The following is a 21,878-nucleotide window of genomic DNA, read 5'->3' as shown; positions in this document are numbered from 1 at the left end:
ATGGCGCTCCCTTAGTACCGCCCCCCGACAGTGCAGCGCTCCCTCAGTAGTGCCCCTCCGACAGTGCGGCACTCCCTCAGTACCGCCCCTCCAACAGTGAGGCGCTCCCTCAGTAACGCCCCTCCGACATTGCGGCGCTCCCTCAGTACTGCCCCCTCCGACAATGCCACGCTCCCTCAGTACCCTCCCTCCGACAGTGTGGCGCTCCCTCAGTACTGCTGCTCCGACAGTGCGACGCTCCCTCAGTACTCTCCCTCCGACAGTGCGGCGCTCCCTCAGTACTGCCCCTCCGACAGTGCGGCGCTCCCTCAGTGCAGCACTCTCTCAGTACTGCCCCTCCGACAGTGCGGTGCTCCCTCAGTACTGCCTCTCCGACAGTGCGGCGCTCCCTCAGCACTGCCCCTCCGACAGTGCGACGTTCCCTCAGTACTGCCTCTCCGACAGTGCGATGCTCCCTCGGTACCCTCCCTCCGACAGTGCGGCGCTCCCTCAGTACTGCCCCTCCGGCAGTGCGGCGCTCCCTCAGTACCGCACCTCTGACAGTGCAGCACTCTCTCAGTACTGCCCCTCCGACAGTGCGGCGCTCCCTCAGTACTGCCCCACCGACAGTGCAGCACTCTCTCTGTACTGCCCCTCCGACAGTGCGGTGCTCCCTCAGTACTGCCTCTCCGACAGTGCGGTTCTCCCTCAGTACTGCCTCTCCGACAGTGCGGCGCTCCCTCAGCACTGCCCCTCCGACAGTGCGGCGCTCCCTCAGTACCGCCCCTCTGACAGTGCGGCACTCTGTCAGTACCGCCTCTCCGACAGTGCGGCGCTCCCTCAGTACTGCCCCTCCGACAGTGCGGCGCTCCTTCAGTACCGTCCCACCCACAGTGCAGCGTTCACTCAGTTCTGCCCCTCCAACAGTGCAGCGCTCCCTCAGTACTGCCCCTCCGACAGTGCAGCACTCCCTCAGTACTGACCCTTCCGGCAGAGCGGCGCTCCCTCAGTACTGTCCCTCCGACAGTGCGGTGCTCCCTCAGCACTGCCTCTCCGACAGTGCGGTGCTCCCTCAGCACTGCCCCTCCGACAGTGCGGCGCTTGCTCAGCACTGACCCTCCGACAGTGTGGCGCTCCCTCAGTGCTGCCCCTCCGACAGTGAGGCGCTCCCTCAGTACCCTCCCTCCGACAGTGCGGCGCTCCCTCAGTACTGCCACTCCGACAGTGTGGCGCTCCCTCAGTACTGCCCCTCCGACAGTCCGGCGCTCCCTCAGTAACGGCCCTCCGACAGTGCGGCGCTCCCTCAGTACTGACCCTCCGACAGTGCGGCGCTCCCTCAGTACTGCCCCTCCGACAGTGCGGCGCTCCCTGAGTACTGACCCTCCGACAGTACGGCGCTCCTCAGCACTGCCCCTCTGACAGTGCGGCGCTCCCTCAGTACTGCCTCTCCGACAGTGCGACGCTCCCTCGGTACCCTCCCTCCGACAGTGCGGCGCTCCCTCAGTACTGCCCCTCCGGCAGTGCGGCGCTCCCTCAGTACCGCACCTCTGACAGTGCAGCACTCTCTCAGTACTGCCCCTCCGACAGTGCGGCGCTCCCTCAGTACTGCCCCACCGACAGTGCGGCGCTCCCTTAGTACTGCACCTCCGACAGTGCAGCACTCTCTCAGTACTGCCCCTCCGACAGTGCGGTGCTCCCTCAGTACTGCCTGTCCGACAGTGCGGCGCTCCCTCAGCACTGCCCCTCCGACAGTGCGGCGCTCCCTCAGTACCGCCCCTCTGACAGTGCGGCACTCTGTCAGTACCGCCTCTCCGACAGTGCGGCGCTCCCTCAGTACTGCCCCTCCGACAGTGCGGCGCTTCCTTAGTACTGCCCCTCCTACAGTGCGGCGCTACCTCAATACTGCCCCTCCGACAGTGCGGCGCTCCTTCAGTACCGTCCCTCCCACAGTGCAGCGCTCCCTCAGTTCTGCCCCTCCAACAGTGCAGCACTCCCTCAGTACTGCCCCTCCGACAGTGCAGCACTCCCTCAGTACTGACCTTCTGACAGTGCGGCGCTCCCGCAGTACTGCCCCTTCCGGCAGAGCGGCGCTCCCTCAGTACTGTCCCTCCGACAGCGTGGTGCTCCCTCAGCACTGCCTCTCCGACAGTGCGGCGCTCCCTCAGCACTGCCCCTCCGAGAGTGCGGCGCTTGCTCAGCACTGCCTCTCCGACAGTGCGGTGCTCCCTCAGTGCTGCCGCTCCGACAGTGCGGCGCTCCCTCAGTACTGTCTCTCCAACGGTGCGGCGTCCCCTCAGTACTGACCCTCCGACAGTGCGGTGCTCCCTCAGTACTGCCCCCTCCGACAGTGCGGTGATCCCTCAGTACCCTCCCTCCGACAGTGCGGCGCTCCCTCAGTACTGCCCCTCCGACAGTGCGGCGCTCCCTCAGTACCGCACCTCTGACAGTGCGGCATTCCCACAGTACCGCCCCTCCGACAGTGCAGCGCTCCCTCAGCACCGCCCCTCCGACAGTGCAGCGCTCCCTCAGGACTGCCCCTTCGACAGTGCGGCACTCCCTCAGTACCGCCCCTCTGACAGTGCGGCGCTCCCTCAGTACTGCCCCTCCGACATTGCGACGCTCCCTCAGTACTGACCCTCCGACAGTGTGGCGCTCTCTCAGCACTGCCCCTCCGACAGTGCGGCGCTCCCTCAGTACTGCCCCTCCGACAGTGCAGCGCTCCCTCTCTACTGCCCCCTCCGACAGTGCGGCGCTCCCTCTGTACGGTCACTCTGACTGTGCGCTGCTGCCTCAGTACTGCTCTCTGACAGTGCGGCGTTCCCTCGGCACTGCCCCTCCAACAGTGCGGCGCTCCCTCAGCACTGCCCCTCCGACAGTGTGGCGCGCCATCAGTACTGCCCCTCTGACAGTGCGGCGCTCCCTCAGTGCTGCCCCTCCGACAGTGCGGCGTTCCCTCAGTACCTTCCCTCCCACAGTGCAGCACTCCCTCAGTACTTTCCTTCCGACAGTGCGGCACTCACTCAGTACTGCCCCCTCCGGCAGAGCGGCGCTCCCTCAATACTGTCCCTCCGACAGTGCGGCGCTCCCTCAGTACCGCCCCTTCGACAGTGCGGCACTCCCTCAGTACCGCCCCTCCGACAGTGCGGCTCTCCCTCAGTACTGCCCCTCCGACAGTGCGGCGCTCCCTCAGTACTGCCCCCTCCGACAATGCCACGCTCCCTCTGTACTGTCCCTCCGTCAGTGCAGCGCTCTCTCAGTACTGCCCCTCCGACAGTGCGATGCTCCCTCAGTACCCTCCCTGCGACAGTGTGGCGCTCCCTCAGTACTGCCCCTCCGACAGTGCGGCACTCCCTCAGTACTGCCCCTCCGAGAGTGCGGCGCTCCCTCAGTACTGTCCCTCCGACAGTGCGGTGCTCCCTCAGCACTGCCTCTCCAACAGTGCAGCGCTCCCTCAGTACTGCCCCCTCCGACAGTGCGGCGCTCCCTCAGTACTGCCCCTCCGACTCTATGGCGTTCCCTCAGTGACGCCCCTCCGACAGTGCGGCGCTCCCTCAGCACTGCCCCTCCGACAGTGCAAGTGTTCCCTCGGTACTGCCCCTTCGACAGTGCGGCACTCCCTCAGTACCGCCCCTCCGACAGTGCGGCGCTCCCTCAGTACTGCCCCTCTGACAGTGCCACGCTCACTCAGTACTGTCCCTCCGTCAGTGCAGCGCTCCCTCAGTACTACCCCTCTGACAGTGCGGCGCTCCCTCAGTACCGCACCTCCGACAGTGCATCACTTTCTCAGTACTGCCCCTCCGACAATGCTGCGCTCCTTCAGTACCGTCCCTCCCACAGTGCAGCGCTCCCTCAGTTCTGCCCCTCCGACAGTGCTGCGCTCCTTCAGTACCGTCCCTCCCACAGTGCAGCGCTCCCTCAGTTCTGCCCCTCCAACAGTGCAGCACTCCCTCAGTACCGTACCTCCAACAGTGCAGCACTCTGTCAGTACTGCCCCTCCGACAATGCGGCGCTCCCTCAGCACTGCCCCTCCGACAGTGCGGCGCTCCCTCAGTACCGCCCCTCCTACAGTGCGGCGCTCCCTCAGTACTGCCCCTCCGACAGTGCGGCACTCCCTCAGTACTGCCCCTCCGACAATGCGGCGCTCCCTCAGTTCCGCCATTCCGACCGTGCAGCGATCCCTCAGTACCGCCCCTCCGACAGTGAGGCGCTCCCTCAGTACCGCCCCTCCGACATTGCGGCGCTCCCTCAGTACTGACCCTCCGACAGTGCGGCGCTCCCTCAGTACCGCCCCTCCGACAGTGAGGCGCTCCCTCAGTACCGCCCCTCCGACATTGCGGCGCTCCCTCAGTACTGACCCTCCGACAGTGCGGCGCTCCCTCAGCACTGCCCTCCCGACAGTGAGGCGCTCACTCAGCACTGCCCTCCCGACATTGCGGCGCTCCCTCAGTACTGACCCTCCGACAGTGCGGCGCTCTCTCAGCACTGCCCCTCCGACAGTGCGGCGCTCCCTCAGTACCGCCCCTCCGACAGTGCAGCGCTCCCTCTGTACTGCCCCCTCCGGCAGTGCGGCGCTCTCTCAGTACTGACCCTCCGACAGTGTGGCGCTCCCTTCGTACCGCCCCCCGACAGTGCAGCACTCCCTCAGTATTGCCCCGCCGGCAGTGCGGCGCTCCCTCAGTTCCGCCATTCCGACCGTGCAGCGATCCCTCAGTACCGCCCCTCCGACAGTGAGGCGCTCCCTCAGTACTGCCCCTCCGACATTGCGGCGCTCCCTCAGTACTGACCCTCCGACAGTGCGGCCGGCGCTCTCTCAGCACTGCCCCTCCGACAGTGCGGTGCTCCCTCAGTACTGCCCCCTCCGACAGTGCCACGCTCCCTCAGTACCGCCCCTCCGACAGTGAGGCGCTCCCTCAGTACCGCCCCTCCGACATTGCGGCGCTCCCTCAGTACTGACCCTCCGACAGTGCGGCGCTCCCTCAGCACTGCCCTCCCGACAGTGAGGCGCTCCCTCAGTACCGCCCCTCCGACATTGCGGCGCTCCCTCAGTACTGACCCTCCGACAGTGCGGCGCTCTCTCAGCGCTGCCCCTCCGACAGTGCGGCGCTCCCTCAGTACCGCCCCTCCGACAGTGCAGCGCTCCCTCAGTTCTGCCCCTCCAACAGTGCAGCACTCCCTCAGTACTGCCCCTCCGACAGTGCAGCACTCCCTCAGTACTGAACTTCCGACAGTGCGGCGCTCCCTCAGTACTGTCCCTCCGACAATGCGGTGCTCCCTCAGCACTGCCTCTCCGACAGTGCGGCGCTCCCTCAGCACTGCCCCTCCGACAGTGCGGCGCTTGCTCAGCACTGCCTCTCCGACAGTGCGGCGCTCCCTCAGTGCTGCCCCTCCGACAGTGCGGCGCTCCCTCAGTACTGACTCTCCGACGGTGCGGCGTCCCCTCAGTACTGACCCTCCGACAGTGCGGTGCTCCCTCAGTACTGCCCCCTCCGACAGTGCCATGCTCCCTCAGTACTGTCCCTCCGTCAGTGCAGCGCTCCCTCAGTACTGCCCCTCCGACAGTGCGACGCTCACTCAGTACCCTCCCTCCGACAGTGCGGCGCTCCCTCAGTACTGCCCCTCTGACAGTGCGGCGCTCCCTCAGTACTGCCCCTCCGACAGTCCAGCGCTCCCTCAGTAACGCCCCTCCGACAGTGCGTCGCTCCCTCAGTACTGACCCTCCGACAGTGCGGCGCTCCCTCAGTACTGCCCCTCGGACAGTGCGGCGCTCCCTCAGTATCGCACCTCCGACAGCACTGCCCCTCCGGCAGTGCGGCGCTTGCTCAGCACTGCCTCTCCAACAGTGCGGCGCTCCCTCAGTGCTGCCCCTCCGACGGTGCGGCGTCCCCTCAGTACTGACCCTCCGACAGTGCGGCGCTCCCTCAGTACTGCCCCCTCCGACAATGCCACGCTCCCTCTGTACTGTCCCTCCGTCAGTGCAGCGCTCCCTCAGTACTGCCCCTCTGACAGTGCGATGCTCCCTCAGTACCCTCCCTGCGACAGTGTGGCGCTCCCTCAGTACTGCCCCTCCGACAGTGCGGCGCTCCCTCAGTACTGCCCCTCCGACAGTACGGCGCTCCCTCAATACTGTCCCTCCGACAGTGCGGTGCTCCCTCAGCACTGCCTCTCCAACAGTGCGGCGCTACCTCAGTACTGCCCCTCCGACAGTGTGGCGCTCCCTCAGTACTGTCCCTCCGACAGTGCGGTGCTCCCTCAGCACTGCCTCTCCAACAGTGCGGCGCTCCCTCAGCACTGCCTCTCCAACAGTGCGGCGCTCCCTCAGTACTGCCCCTCCGACAGTACGGCGCTCCCTCAGTACTGTCCCTCCGACAGTGCGGTGCTCCCTCAGCACTGCCTCTCCAACAGTGCGGCGCTCCCTCAGTACTGCCCCTCCGACAGTGTGGCGCTCCCTCAGTACTGACCCTCCGACAGTACGGCGCTCCCTCAGTACTGCCCCCTCCGACAGTGCGGCGCTCCCTCAGTACTGTCCCTCCGACTCTATGGCGTTCCCTCAGTGCCGCCCCTCCGACAGTGCGGCGCACCGTCAGCACTGCCCCTCCGACAGTGCAAGTGTTCCCTCGGTACTGCCCCTTCGACAGTGCGGCACTCCCTCAGTACCGCCCCTCCGACAGTGCGGCGCTCCCTCAGTGCTACCCCTCTGACAGTGCGGCGCTCCCTCAGCACTGCCCCTCCGACAGTGCTGCGCTCCTTCAGTACCGTCCCTCCCACAGTGCAGCGCTCCCTCAGTTCTGCCCCTCCAACAATGCAGCACTCCCTCAGTACTGCCCCTCCGACAGTGCAGCACTCCCTCAGTACTGACCTTCCGACAGTGCGGCGCTCCCTCAGTACTGCCCCTTCCGACAGTGCGGCGCTCCCTCAGTACTGCCCCTCCGACAGTGCGGCGCTCCCTCAGTACCGTACCTCCAACAGTGCAGCACTCTGTCAGTACTGCCCCTCCGACAGTGCGGTGCTCCCTCAGTACTGCCTCTCTGACAGTGCGGCGCTCCCTCAGCACTGCCCCTCCGACAGTGCGGCGCTCCCTCAGTACCGCCCCTCTGACAGTGCGGCGCTCCCTTAGTACCGCCCCTCCTACAGTGCGGCGCTCCCTCAGTGCCGCCCCTCTGGCAGTGCCGTGCTCTCTCAGTACTGACCCTCCGACAGTGCGGCGCTCCCTCAGTACCGTCCCTCCCACAGTGCAGCGCTCCCTCAGTTCTGCCCCTCCAACAGTGCAGCACACCCTCAGTACTGCCCCTCCGACAATGCGGCGCTCCCTCAGTTCCGCCATTCCGACCGTGCAGCGATCCCTCAGTACCGCCCCTCCGACAGTGAGGCGCTCCCTCAGTACCGCCCCTCCGACATTGCGGCGCTCCCTCAGTACTGACCCTCCGACAGTGCGGCGCTCTCTCAGCACTGCCCCTCCGACAGTGCGGCGCTCCCTCAGTACTGCCCCTCCGACAGTGCAGCGCTCCCTCTGTACTGCACCCTCCGACAGTGCGGCGCTCTCTCAGTACTGACACTCCGACAGTGTGGCGCTCCCTTAGTACCGCCCCCCGACAGTGCAGCACTTCCTCAGTATTGCCCCGCCGGCAGTGCGGCGCTCCCTCAGTACTGCCCCTCCGACAATGCGGCGCTCCCTCAGTTCCGCCATTCCGACCGTGCAGCGATCACTCAGTTCCGCCCCTCCGACAGTGAGGCGCTCCCTCAGTACTGCCCCTCGGACAGTGCGGCGCTCCCTCAGTACCGCCCCTCCGACATTGCGGCGCTCCCTCTCTACTGCCCCCTCCGACAGTGCGGCGCTCCCTCAGTACTGTCCCTCTGACTGTGCGGTGCTCCCTCAGTACTGCTCTCCGACAGTGCGGCGTTCCCTCAGCGCTGCCCCTCCAACAGTGCGGCGCTCCCTCAACACTGCCCCTCCGACAGTGTGGTGCGCCATCAGTACTGCCCCTCTGACAGTGCGGCGCTCCCTCAGTGCTGCCCCTCCGACAGTGCGGCGCTCCCTCAGTACCGTCCCTCCCACAGTGCAGCGCTCCCTCAGTTCTGCCCCTCCAACAGTGCAGCACACTCTCAGTACTGCCCCTCCGACAGTGCAGCACTCCCTCAGTACTGACCTTCCGACAGTGCGGCACTCCCTCAGTACTGCCCCCTCCGGCAGAGCGGCGCTCCCTCAGTACTGTCCCTCCGACAGTGTGGTGCTCCCTCAGCGCTGCCCCTCCGACAGTGCGGCACTCCCTCAGCACTGTCCCTCCGACAGTGCGGCAGTCGCTCAGCACTGCCCCTCCGACAGTACGGCGCTCCCACAGTGCTGTCCCTCCGACAGTGCGGTGCTCCCTCAGTACTGACTCTCCGACGGTGCGGCGTTCCCTCAGTACTGACCCTCCGACAGTGCGACGCTCCCTCAGTACCCTCCCTCCGAAAGTGCGGCGCTCCCTCAGTACTGCCCCTCCAACAGTGCGGTGCTCCCTCAGTACTGTCCCTCCGACAGTGCGGTGCTCCCTCAGCACTGCCTCTCCAACAGTGTGGCGCTCCCTCAGTACTGACTCTCCGACGGTGCGGCGTCCCCTCAGTACTGACCCTCCGACAGTGCGGCGCTCCCTCAGTACTGCCCCCTCCGACAGTGCCACGCTCCCTCAGTCCTGTCCCTCCATCAGTGCAGCGCTCCCTCAGTACTGCCCCTCCGACAGTGCGACGCTCCCTCGGTACCCTCCCTCCGACAGTGCGGCGCTCCCTCAGTACTGCCCCTCCGACAGTGCGGCGCTCCCTCAGTACTGCCCCTCCGACAGTGCGGCGCTCCCTCAGTACTGCCCCTCCGACAGTGCGGCGCTCCCTCAGTACTGCCCCTCCGACAGTGCGGCGCTCCCTCGGTACTGACCCTCCGACAGTGCGGCGCTCCCTCAGTACTGATCGTCCGACAGTGCGGCGCTCCCTCAGTACTGCCCCTCCGACAGTGCGGCGCTCCCTCAGTACTGCCCCTCCGACAGTGCGACGCTCCCTCGGTACCCTCCCTCCGACAGTGCGGCGCTCCCTCAGTACTGCCCCTCCGACAGTGCAGCGCTCCCTCAGTACTGCCCCTCCGACAGTGCGGCGCTCCCTCAGTACTGCCCCTCCGACTCTATGGCGTTCCCTCAGTACCGCCCCTCTGACAGTGCGGCGCTCCATCAGCACTGACCCTCCGACATTACGGCGCTCCTCAGTACTGCCCCCTCCAACAGTGCGGCGCTCCTCAGTACTGCCCCCTCCAACAGTGCGGCGCTCCCTCAGTACTGCCCCTCCGACTCTATGGCGTTCCCTCAGTACCGTCCCTCCGACAGTACGGCGCTCCTCAGTACTGCCACCTCCGACAGTGCGGCGCTCCCTCAGTACTGCCCCTCCGCCTCTATGGCGTTCCCTCAATACTGCCCCTCCCACAGTGCAGCACTCCCTCTACTGCCCCTCCGACAGTGCAGCACTCCCTCAGCACTGCCCCTCCGACAGTGCAGCACTCCCTCAGTACCGCCCCTCCCACAGTGCAGCGCTCCCTCAGTATTGCCCCTCCCACAGTGCAGCGCTCCCTCAGCACTGCGTTGGAGGGTCAGCCTGGATTATGTGCTCAAGAGACAGAGATGCATTGAAGCCCAGCTGTATTGCAGGGCCACTCCCCTTTCCCTGGTCCCACTCCATTCGCAGTTGCAGAAGGTCTGTATTTTCAGCCAGTTGCCTCGTTCATCACTCTGTCAGCTTCTTGGGATGTCGCTGGCAAGGCCCTGGGAAGGTGGTGATGGGTCTTCTTCATGAACTGCTGGTTTGATACAACAAGTGGATTGCTAGAACACTTCAGATGGCAGTTAACGGTCAACCATGTTGGTGTGGGATTGGAGTCACATATAAGCCAGACCGGTATTTTATTTACAGTTTTTTAAAATCTGAATTCAAATAGACAAACAGCCGAGGTGCGACTTGAACTCTCGTTCTCTGGATTACACAGTTGGTGGATGAGGGAAGTCATTATTTACTTAGATCTCCAAAAAGCTTTTGATAAGGTACCGCACAAGAGACTCCTCTATAAGATTGAAGCCTCTGGTATTAGTGGTAATATATTGAGCTGGATTGAGAACTGGCTGGCAGGACGTGGGCAAAAAGTAGTTACAGATGGATCTGGATCTGTTTGGAGACCGGTCACCAGTGCTGTCCCGCCCGCAGGGATCAGAGTTGGGACCGTTGCCCTTTACTATTTTTATTAATGATCTGGATGTAGGTGTTGGGGGCACGATCTGCAGTTTTGCAGATGAAAGCAAGATCTGTGCGAGTATTAGGACTTTAGATGATAAGCGTCTGCTTCAGGCTGATCTTAATGTGTTGGGAGATTGGGCTCATGACTGTTCAATGATGTATAACTTAGATAAGTGCAGTGTTATGCAGGTGGGCAGGGCAAATGCTCAACATTCATACACCCTTCAGGGAATGGCATTAAGGTGGAGATAGAAATTTGGGCATTCTAGTGCATATATCCTTAAAGGTACATGAGCAATGCCATGAAGCGATAGCTATAGCAAATAGGGTGTTGGGGTGTCTCCACTTATAAGTTCAGTTTAAGACGAGACAAACTGTTTTGTCCTTGTACAAGACCTCAGTCAGGCCTCACTTGGAATACTGTGTCCAGTTTTGGTCTCCTCACATGGTGGGTGATATTGAGACTTTGGGAGAGGGTGCAGAGGGGGAGCCACTAGACTAATTCCCAGTCTAAAGCATCTTAGTTATCAAGATAGGCTAAAAGAGTTGGGACTCTGCACTTTAGTGAAGTGTGGGCTTAGGGGTGATCTGATTGAAGTTTATAAGATGATGAAGGGAATAAATTGTGTTCCAGTTGACAGTTTGTTCCAGTAGGTTAGGCAGGATCAGGGATCACAATTTTAAGTTGTATAAGGCCAGATCCATGTAAGAGGTCAGGAGGTGGTTCTTTTCCCAGAGAATAGTGGACCTCTGGAACAAGCTGCCATCTCGTGCGGTGGATGCTGACTCGCTGAATTCCTTCAAGCGAGAGCTGGACCTGTTTCTGACCGGGGCGGAGATCACCTCTTACAGAATGTAGGCACTGCAGGGAATTCAGGGCCAGAGTGACCTCCTGGTCTAGTTTTGATCGCCTAGATGGGTCGAAGAGGAATTTCCGAGATTTTTTCCCCCAAATTGGCCTGGGTTTTTGAATCTAGTTTTTTCCTCTCCCAGGAGATCACATGGTTTGGGGTGGGGTGGAGTGTGTCTATTATGATGCACAAGGTATCGCGACTGTGTGGGATGGGCTGGATGGACCAGAGGGTCTTTACCTGCTCGTTACTGTTCGTATGTTCGTTCGTATGATTATTAGTCCTGTGACATAGGGGGGAATTTTGCCAGCCCTGGGGAGGCGGGTATGGAGGCAGGACTGCCGGGAAAATGGCAGAAACTGGGAGCGGGTACCGAGCCCGCTCCCAACCTGCCTCCGTGCCATCTCCCCGGGAGGCGGGTCCCCGAGTCACGCAGGGACCCGTCTCCTCGAGGTGGGAAGGGGATTACAGCCACTTAACTGTCTGTTAACAGGTAGTTAACAGGCAGTTTTGAGGATTATCCCCATTTTACGCCTGCAGTTGCGGCTTCCCGCCGGCTGCGAACCTCGCCAGGGTCAGCGAGGCGAGCGGTGGATCTGCGGGGGTCAGAGGGGTCGAAATGTCAGCTGTAGAGGTGAGTGATGGGTGCAAGTGTGGACAGGTAAGTATGAGCGGTGAGTGTAAAGTGTTGGAAAAAGTTTACTTGCCTTTGCTTCTTTCTGCAGGCTTAAACCCTTGGGGATCCAGAGGTGCCTCATCTCAATGGCAGAGATGACAGAATGGCTGCTACATTCTCAGATGCAGCAGCCATCTGATTTCTGCTGAGGAAAGAGGTTTGGTGACTTCAGTACAAGGACTCCCCTTAGAACAGAGATTGTCAGTGTTTGACAGCTTCTCAAACCTGTCAATCGCTGACAATTCATCTGTCAAAATTTTTCGCCAGATGAAATGTCATACGCTGACATCATCTGTCACCGGCTTTCCCTTAATTGGCCGGCTAAGCCCACAGGGCGGGCTTGACAAGGTCAATCAAGGGAAAATAGCATGGGTTGGCCGGACGTTGACGGGGCGGGACTGAAACCTGACAACCAGCAGTCCCACCCCCAACGCGCCCCCATTGATAAAATCGAGCCCATAGTCACTGTGTCAACGTGACATAGTGGGCAGCACTCTCGCCTCTGATTCAGAAAGTTGTAGATTCAAGTCCCACTCCAGAGACATGAGCTCATAATCCAGGCTGATACTCCAGTCAGAGGTGCCGTCTTTCGGATGAGACGTTAAACCGAGGCCCCGCCTGCTCTCTCAGGTGGATGTAAAAGATCCCACGGCACTATTTCGAAGAAGAGCAGGGGGAGTTCTCCCCGGTGTCCTGGCCAATATTTATCCCTCAATCAACATCGCTAAAACAGATTATCTGGTCATTATCCATTGCCCATTGGGGATGGGCAATAAATGCTGGCCTTGCCAGCGACGCCCACAGCCCATAAACAAATAAAAAAAAAAATCACATCGCTGTTTGTGGGATCTTGCTGTGCATAAATTGCCTGCCGCGTTTCCCACATTACAACAGTGGCTCCACTTCAAATAAAGTCCCTCATTGGCTGTAAAGCTCTTTGGGGTGTTTTTCTTTCTTTCACTACACTCCCGTACTCGCTGTCGTGGGAACACGGCTGACTGGCAATACAGAAAACCGCACTGACTGCATTGGTTTAAATTGGCTTTAGGATCATTTTCCAGCTCCTCACTCCCAGTCACCGAGAGCTCATGGCAGAAATTCAACGTGCTGCTCATAACTTTCCAACTCTTAAATTCCCCCCCCCACCAGCGGTCTGCTATCCGTATCTCCCGGTGAGCTACTGATAGGACGACCACCCCCGAGCAATGTGAAGGATAGCCCAGTCTCCAAAAGTCAAGGGCTGGTCATTTCCATGGGGGGTTTCTCCCGATGACTCCCCCGTACCTTCAGTGTGAGACCAGGCAAGGCTGGCTTCACCTCACAGTCCGTTCATTCAATCCATGTAGTGATGGGTCAGCAAACATGAGGCCATCACAGCTCATCAGTCTGTCTAAACCAACATTATTATCTAAACGGCAATAGATTGGGAGATGGGGAAGTGCAGAGGGACCTGGGTGTTCTTGTGCACCAGTCACTGAAGGAGAGCATGCAGGTGCAACAGGCGATTAAGAAGGCAAATGGTATGTTGGCCTTCATATCAAGGGGGTTCGAGTATAGGAATAGGGATACCTTACTACAGCTGTACAAGGTGCTGGTGAGACCGCATCTGGAGTATTGTGTACAGTTTTGGTCGCCCCATCTGCGGAAGGATGTTCTTGCCATGGAAAGAGTGCAACGGCGATTCACCAGGCTGATACCTGGAATGGCGGGAATGACCTACGAAGGGAGATTAAATAGTTTGGGCTTGTACTCACTGGAGTTTAGAAGATTGAGAGGGGATCTCATCGAAACATATAAAATTATGGCAGGCCTGGACAGGCTGAATTCAGAGAGAATGTTTCCAATGGCCGGGGAGCACAGAACCAGGGGCCACAGTCTAAAAATAGCGGGCAAATCATTTAAAACAGAGATGAGGAAGAATTTCTTCACTCAAAGAGTGGTGAGCCTGTGGAATTCCCTGCCACAGAGGGCTGCGAAGGCTAATTCAATAAATATTTTCAAGAGAGAATTGGATATATTTCTGAAGGCTAAGGGGATTAAGGGTTACGGAGAAAAGGCGGGGACGGGGTACTGAACTGGTAAGATCAGCTATGATCTCAGACGAAGATCAGCCATGATCTCATTGAATGGCGGAGCAGGCTCGAAGGGCCGAATGGCCTACTCCTGTTCCTATCTCTATGTTTTATGTTTAACACCTTCAGCAGTAGAAAAATGGTTGTGTTACTGTGAATGACGGAGTGCCCTCTGTTTTAACAGGGAGGATATGGGACAACTGAGAACAGTCCAGTCACATTTATGGGATTCCCAATGGATGAAATAACACGAAAAATAGAGACAGTCGGATACATTTTACCTCACACCGAGGTAAGAATGAGGCAGTTCAATGAGTTGGTTATGAATTGTATATGTTGGGTTGGCATGGCTTCTCTCTTCCCTTTTGTTTCTCTCTCTCTCTCCTCTCCTCTTATCTTCTACCCCTTTTTCTCTCTCCCCTTCTCTGATTTCACCTTTACCTTCTTGTTCTTTCTCTTCTTTCCTTTCTAGTTCTCTCTTTCTCTCTCCCCTTCTCGTGCTCCCCCTTCTTGCACTTCCTTTTATCACTGTCTCATTCTCTCTCTCCATCATCTCTCTCTTTCCTTCTCTCCCCCTCTTCTCCTTCCCACTTCTCTTTCTCCTCTCTCTTTCCCCTTTCTTTCTCTCTCTCTTTCTCTCGCTCTCTGTCTTCTTATTGCTACGTGTTCTCTCTATGTCTCCTCCCCTTTATCTCTTGCCCTCTCTGATTGGTTTTGTTAAGTATGTGTATTGTATTGAACAATTAACACAAAGACTTAAACGTATAACTCAAACAGGTCTTTACTGGTTGGAGGTAGGGACTACACATAGGTCTTTACTTCATGCCCACAGGCGGGAACTGAGGGGAGATCAGTACCCACAGTACTATTTATACCCCTATGGCCAGGAGTGGTACTGCGTATCACTACGCCCAACAAGTAGTGCAGTCCTGTCCATAGGTTCAAAGTAGCACACATATTACATACACAACATTCCTCCCTTCCTAGCTTTACAGTCATCTCCCCATTTAACATAACGTAATAACATATATACATATATAACTTCAGGTTTACATAACAGAATAACATAGATACATAGATAACTTCATGTCAAAACAGATCACAGATTCAGTCTCTGCGGAAAACAGTTCACAGATTCAATCTCTGTGGTGGAGTCGGTTCACGTTGCTGGAGTGACTCATTCAATAGTCCTTCCATGGATTTAACAGTTTGAACTTCCGAACTGAATTGGCTCCGTTCGGAGGGACCACGTGTGTGATCTGGTAGAGGTAATAATGGTTCAGATGGGTCATCTTCTGTTTCGACTTTTCCTTTTCTGCTTCTTGGAGACTCTCTGGGCTCCACTGTCAGCTGCCAGCTGCATGCGCAGTTCCTCCTTCTCTCCCTCCTTTTTCCGTAGTAGAGCCACCTTCTCCCGATGTTCCGTAGACTTTCGGTGCTCCTCCATGATTTCTGTATGGTGGGAGTCGAAGTTACAAGTTGGGCAGGACAGGACATAGTAATATTCGGTGTCGTCCTGATCTAGGCCAGCGAGAGGGTCTTCTATTTCCTCCATACCCAGCTGGGCGTTAGCCAGCTTTTGTTCCAAGTCCAGACATCTTTCCTGAAGAGACTTCTTCATGCGTACCTCTTCATCCAGCTTTTTCTGGGCTTTCAGCAAGTCGTTTACTAATGACCTCATTTGAGATTTTACTACTTCAACTTCTTTTGGAGATTGATTGATCGGACTATTCAATCCCTCTACCGGAGCAGCTGTTTCAGCGGTCTGTTGTTCTACGTTGACGTGAGTCAGCGTACTTTTGGCATCCAAGGGCTGCTCTGTTGCAGTCATCTCAGTCTGTGTTGCCACCTCAGCTCTTCCAATAACCTTTGAGAGCTCCGAATCCCTTTCGTTTGAATATTGAAGTTCGTGTTCAAGTTTTTCCCATTTCAGAGTCCTGTCCTTCAGCATATGCAGGAGTTGGCTGACCGTTAACTCCTCTGACATCAGACGTTTTGTGTGCTCCTGCTCCATTTTCTCCATCAGCTGCTTCTGTTGTCTTTCCAGATTCTCCAACTCTATATCAAAGAACTCTTTCGTTGCATTCAACTCTTGCTCACAACGGCGAAGCATTTGTTCTAATTGCTGTTGTAGTTTGAAATGGAGTTGAGTTCGAGCCCGGTGTCCCTCAGAAATGGGCACATCAGTAGACTTGCCAGACTCAGAATCCACAGTTAAACTATGTTGTTGTTGCTCAGTGGAATTCTGTGCTGAAACTTTGTCTTTTGCACCTGAGTTGGGCTTACCATCATCCGTTCCAGAGTCTGGGCCGACTATCTTCACCGAGTTCTCACTCGTTATTGTTTGTAGGAAATGCCAGTCCATATTCATTTTCCTAATCCACTCCCGTCCTAGTAGTGGAGAACCTCCTTCAGATATCACATATAAGTCCATTATTTGACTGTCTTCGCCCTTGTGGACCACTGCAACCTCTATTTTCCCGATGGGGTACACTCTTTGCCCCGTGTATGTTTTCAATATAATCCCCGTATCCTGTAGGGGAATATGTTGGAATAACTTTCCGTAATCTTTCTTATTTATGACCGTCAATGCCGATCCAGTGTCCAATTCCAGTTTTACTTGGACTCCTTCTATCTGAAGAGTGACCCAAATTGTCTGGAGGTCTGCACCCTTACCAGCGTTGAGTACTCTTAAGCTAGCCAGTTCATTACAGCTTAAGCTAGCCAGTTCATTACTGCTAGCGTCTGAATCGGACTCCTGTTCGGTCACCTTGTGTACCTTTGCGTATTTTCCTTGCGGTGACTTCTTGTTGCTGGTCTTCTTCCCTGACCTGCATACTCTAGCTATATGTCCAAGCCTACCACAAGTTCTACATTCTTGGTTTTTAAACCAACACTGGTTCTGATCATGCGTTGTCTTTCCACAACGATAACATTTGCCAGAACTCACACCCAATTTGTGTGCACTGAGCTCCGGTGACCGTAGCTGCATTACTGCCGTGCCTCTCGCTGCGGCTTCGTGTGCTGCTGCCATAGTGACCGCCTTCTCAAGCGTCAGCTCATTCTCCTCGAGCAGTCGCTTTTGTGTATCCTGTTTAAATAAACCACACACAAATTTGTCTCGAAGTGCCTCTGTCAGTCCCGTTCCAAACTGGCAATATTTCGCTAATTTACGCAATTCCAGCAAATAATCAGCATTGCTTTCATGCTGTAGCTGCCTTCTGTCGTAAAATTTAAATCGTTCCGCTAGCATCAGCGGCGTGGGGTTTAGATGATCTTTCAGGACAGTAACAATCTCATCGAACGTCTTATCCGCCGGTTCATCTGGTGATAACAGGTGTTTCAATTGCCCGTATGTCTTCGCACCCATTAAATTTAATAATGTTAGAGCTTTATCTTGGTCATGAATTTTATTGGCCTTACAATAATTTTTTACTCTTTCAACATATATGGCCCAATCTTCGAGGTCACTATCAAAGGTGCTAATATTCCCGTGTTTAGGCATTGTAGATTTGCAATTTCTCAGATTTTATTTTGTTTACTTGTTATCAAAGATGGCGGCTTCCCGCTCTTGCCGTCGTCCTCCGCCCACAAAATGGCGGTTTTCCCGCGCTTGGCGGTCTTCACCCGTCCCCCGACGCCGTCTCCCTTCAGCCCCCGAGTGCGGCCCTTATCTTTGGTTCCGATCGCTGGCCCGCGCTGCGCCTCGCACTTGAAGCGGCTCCCGGCCTCTGGCTCACCCGCTCGCGCGGCTCTTGCTCGCTCCCTCCCGGGCTCTGGCTTACCCGCTCGCGCGTTTCACCGCGGCTCTTATCAGGGATTGCGATCGCCCTTATCTTCTCCAACTTCCCCAGCCCTGTCTTTGCAGCCAACACTGCACGGCTTACCCCACCACCTAGGTTGAACAAGGAAACTGCAGAAAGACTTCTGTCAGTCGCTGGAAGCTGTCAGGATGTTTGCTGCACTCCAGTGCTCAGTCGCTGATGGAGGCTTCAGAGTCCTAAAGCCTGTCGCTTCTAGTGGGGTGGTGATGTTTGAAACCTCTCTTCAACTGCCGCAGGGTAAGAACCTGACTCGTCGCCAGTGTTAAGTATGTGTATTGTATTGAACAATTAACACAAAGACTTAAACGTATAACTCAAACAGGTCTTTACTGGTTGGAGGTAGGGACTATACATAGGTCTTTACTTCATGCCCACAGGCGGGAACTGAGGGGAGATCAGTACCCACAGTACTATTTATACCCCTATGGCCAGGAGTGGTACTGCGTATCACTACGCCCAACAAGTAGTGCAGTCCTGTCCATAGGTTCAAAGTAGCACACATATTACATACACAACAGGTTTAGTACTACACCTGACAGATCTGCTGACAGTCCGGACCAAGCCTGCTGCTCTGGCTCTTGGTTGTGAGCAAGGCACCAATCCACATCCTCATGCCCTGCCCGAGTCTCTCAACAAACTAATGTTAAGTTCAACTCTGACTCACAGCCGGGGTTAACGCTGGCTGCTAGGCTCCTTGCTAGGATGTTGTGTTATGTCGAAGGTCGTGTATAACAGAAGTTGCTGCGTTTACTCCTTCTCCCCCGTAGTGTCTCATTGACAGCAATCCTCTGCCAGTCAGCACTGGTCCTAGTTGTTTCTCAGTAAATGGCCAAAATGTTTGCAGAGGTTGCTATTGAAATGTCTCTGGGTACCGGGTCGAGTTACCAACTCTGGTTGGTTGTATTCCTGCAGATTTCATCACATGACAGCCCACCTCCAACTGCCCTGCCCCCACACTCCTGTCATTGGTTACTCGACATGTCAATCCTCAGAGGCACCGCCTTCCTGCACAAACTGACTCTTCATTACCCAGGTGGGCAGAGGAAACGCTTCAAGGACACCCTCAAAGCCTCCTTGAAAAAGTGCAACATCCCCACCGACACCTGGGAATCCCTGGCCCAAGACCGCACAAAGTGGAGGAGAAGCATCCGGGAAGGTGCCAAACACCTTGAGTCTCTTCGCCGGGAGCAAGCGGAAGCCAAACGCAGGCAGCGCAAGGAGCGCACATCAACCCAAGCACCCCACCCACCCGCCCCTTCAACCACCGTCTGCCCCACCTGTGACAGAGACTGTAGGTCCCACATTGGACTCATCAGTCACCTGAGAACTCATTTTTAATGTGGAAGCAAGTCATGCTCGGTTCCGAGGGACTGCCTAAGAAGCAGAAGGATGATTCTTGACTGTCAGTCAAACAGCCCTTTTTTATAACTAATATATGAAGGTATTCCATGAAAAATGAAAAAAACCCCACAATTTTTTAAATGTCCGTATGATTTTTCTCCAGGTTTGCTGGCAGCAGTGTTCTCGAGATTAATCTTCAGTTCCTGGCCACTCCAGGGGAATCTCACAGGGTTTGCAACACTAGCGTCGAGTAATGCACAAGAGCAAATGTTTGATGTCTGACTGGTTCATTAATGGAGATTGCAGCGCACTGCTCCTCTGGGCCGTGTACCCCTATATCATGGCTTTCTCATCTGTGTTACAGGCCAAAATTGTGCACACCCAAACTGAGGAACTCCTTCCGCTGAACATGGCTGGGGAGCTGTGGATCCGCGGATACTGTGTTATGTTGGGATACATGAACGACCCGGAAAAGACAAAGGAATGTATCACACCAGAGGGCTGGTACAAAACGGGGTGAGTGAACTCTGCCTCACTTTCAGTAGGTCGAGAGGGTCCCTGGATGGCTGAATGAACAAACAGACCGCCTGCTGTGATACTGAGACATTCAGACCAGGGAAGTCCCAGGCTCCAGGCCTGGTCTCAGCCTTGGCCAAACACTCCAACTGGGTTCAGTTTGTCCAGGCCAGAGAGAAGAAATATCAGCCTGGGTCACTGCTCCTGTTTAGTATCCAGGAGCCCGGGATGGACAGTGCACGTGTGTGGGCACTGGGCACGATCGGGATTAGGCCCAAGATGCCATCCACAGGCCGAGATTCAATATCCAGGCTTACACATTAGAAGTTGGCTCCTGGGTGAGGGTATCTGTCGCCTGCAATAACCAACAGTTAGTGGTGCACTTGTATTGCTGGAGGATAGTGCTTTATCATTTCACACATCACTGGAAATCTCTCAGGATTCGAGTGACAGTCTTTAAGCCCAAGAGCAGAGCAACGCGTGGTTGAGGTGAATATGGAGAAACAGCCAGAGTTAGATACAATGTTACCCAAACCCCTCAGTTAGATTCCAGCCTGTAACCCAGTCCCAGATATTTGTTCGTCTCCACGTAGCCATTAATCCTGCTATTGTCATTCCAACCCTTCAGTGAAGATGTTGATCTCTGCTGGGATATCCCTGCTGGGGTACTCCTGCCACACAACACCTGCTGGGATATCCCTGCTGGGGTATTTCTGCCACACGACACCTGCTGGGATATACCTGCTGGGGTACTCCTGCCACACGACACCTGCTGGGATATACCTGCTGGGGTACTCCTGCCACGATACGCCTGCTGGGATATCCCTGCTGGGGTATTTCTGCCACGATACGCCTGCTGGGATATCCCTGCTGGGGTATTCCTGCCACACGACACCTGCTGGGATATACCTGCTGGGGTACTCCTGGCACGATACGCCTGCTGGGATATCCCTGCTGGGGTATTTCTGCCATGATACTCCTACTGGGATATCCCTACTGGGGTATTCCTGCCACGATACGCCTGCTGGGATATACCTGCTGGGGTACTCCTGGCACGATACGCCTGCTGGGATATCCCTGCTGGGGTATTTCTGCCACACGACACCTGCTGGGATATCCCTGCTGGGGTACTGAGGCCAGTTATAGCACCCACACACTCAGCATGGCTGAGAGCAGCTAACTGAGCCCTGACCAGGAATCGAATCTGGGACCTCATGCCTCATGTGGCTTGGTCACACACTGACTTTACTGAGGGAGGGGAGGCAGCCACCACTCTCCCATAGTTCATCGACCCACAGAAAGCCAGTGGTTAAACAGCAGCTCCGACTGCTGATGGTCATTGGATGAATGCGATGTTAATTAAATGGTTCTGCACTTCCAGCGATATCGCCAAACTCGACCCGTACGGTTACTGTCAGATTGTTGGCAGGAGTAAAGACATGGTCATCCGCGGAGGAGAGAACATTTACCCCGCAGAAGTGGAAGCATTGCTCCACACACATCCCAAAATACATGAAGTCCAGGTAAGGAGGGGAACTGTGGAGGTGGAGGTGTGGTATTGTCACTTGGAAAATATGGGTTAATAAATGACAGCCAACAGGGATTTGGAAGGAAGAATGAGGAGAGGCAATATAATATAATGGTTCAATTTTAAAGGGAGTACCGGAACAGAGAGACCTGGAGGTTCATGTACACAAGACCTGAACGACATTCAGGCTTGGGCTGATAAGTGACAGATAACATTTGTGCCACACAAGTGCCAGACAATGACTATCTCCAACAAGCGAGAGTCTAACCACCTCCCCTTGACATTCAACGACATTACCATCACCGAATCCCCCACCATCAACATCCTGGGGGTCACCATTGACCAGAAACTTAACTGGACCAGCCACATAAATACTGTGGCAACAAGAGCAGGTCAGAGGCTGGGTATTCTGTGGCGAGTGTCTCACCTCCTTACTCCCCAAAGCCTTTCCACCATCTACAAGGCACAAGTAAGGAGTGTGATGGAATACTCTCCACTTGCCTGGATGAGTGCAGCTCCAACAACACTCAAGAAGCTCGACACCATCCAGGACAAAGCAGCCCGCTTGATTGGCACCCCATCCACCACCTTAAACATTCACTCCCTCCACCACCGGCGCACCGTGGCTGCAGTGTGTACCATCTACAAGATGCACTGCAGCAACTCGCCAAGGCTTCTTCGGCAGCACCTCCCAAACCCACGACCTCTACCACCTAGAAGGACAAGGGCAGCAGGTACACAGGAACACCACCACCTCCAAGTTCCCCTCCAAGTTACACACCATCCTGACTTAGAAGCATATCGCCGATCCTTCATCGTCGCTGGGTCAAAATCCTGGAACTCCCTCCC

The 21,878-nt window shown here is 56.5% G+C and overlaps 1 protein-coding gene across 1 annotated transcript in view; it reads left to right on the top strand.

Annotated features, from left to right (window-relative positions):
- acsf2 (acyl-CoA synthetase family member 2) overlaps window positions 1-21,878 on the top strand; it is a 325,180-nt gene that overhangs the window by 252,954 nt on the left and 50,348 nt on the right. The window contains exons 11-13 of the mRNA XM_085963196.1: window positions 14,005-14,112; window positions 19,350-19,501; window positions 20,883-21,024. Of these exons, the coding sequence (XP_085819322.1) occupies window positions 14,005-14,112; window positions 19,350-19,501; window positions 20,883-21,024 (402 nt within the window). The remainder of the gene's footprint in view (window positions 1-14,004; window positions 14,113-19,349; window positions 19,502-20,882; window positions 21,025-21,878) is intronic.

This window comes from Somniosus microcephalus, chromosome 21 (assembly GCF_052327205.1).
Source record: "Somniosus microcephalus isolate GS21.2 chromosome 21, FLI_Smic_1.0, whole genome shotgun sequence".
Taxonomy (NCBI): domain Eukaryota; kingdom Metazoa; phylum Chordata; class Chondrichthyes; order Squaliformes; family Somniosidae; genus Somniosus; species Somniosus microcephalus.
Note: the sequence above shows the minus strand (reverse complement) of the source record. Positions and strands in the feature narration are given on the sequence as shown.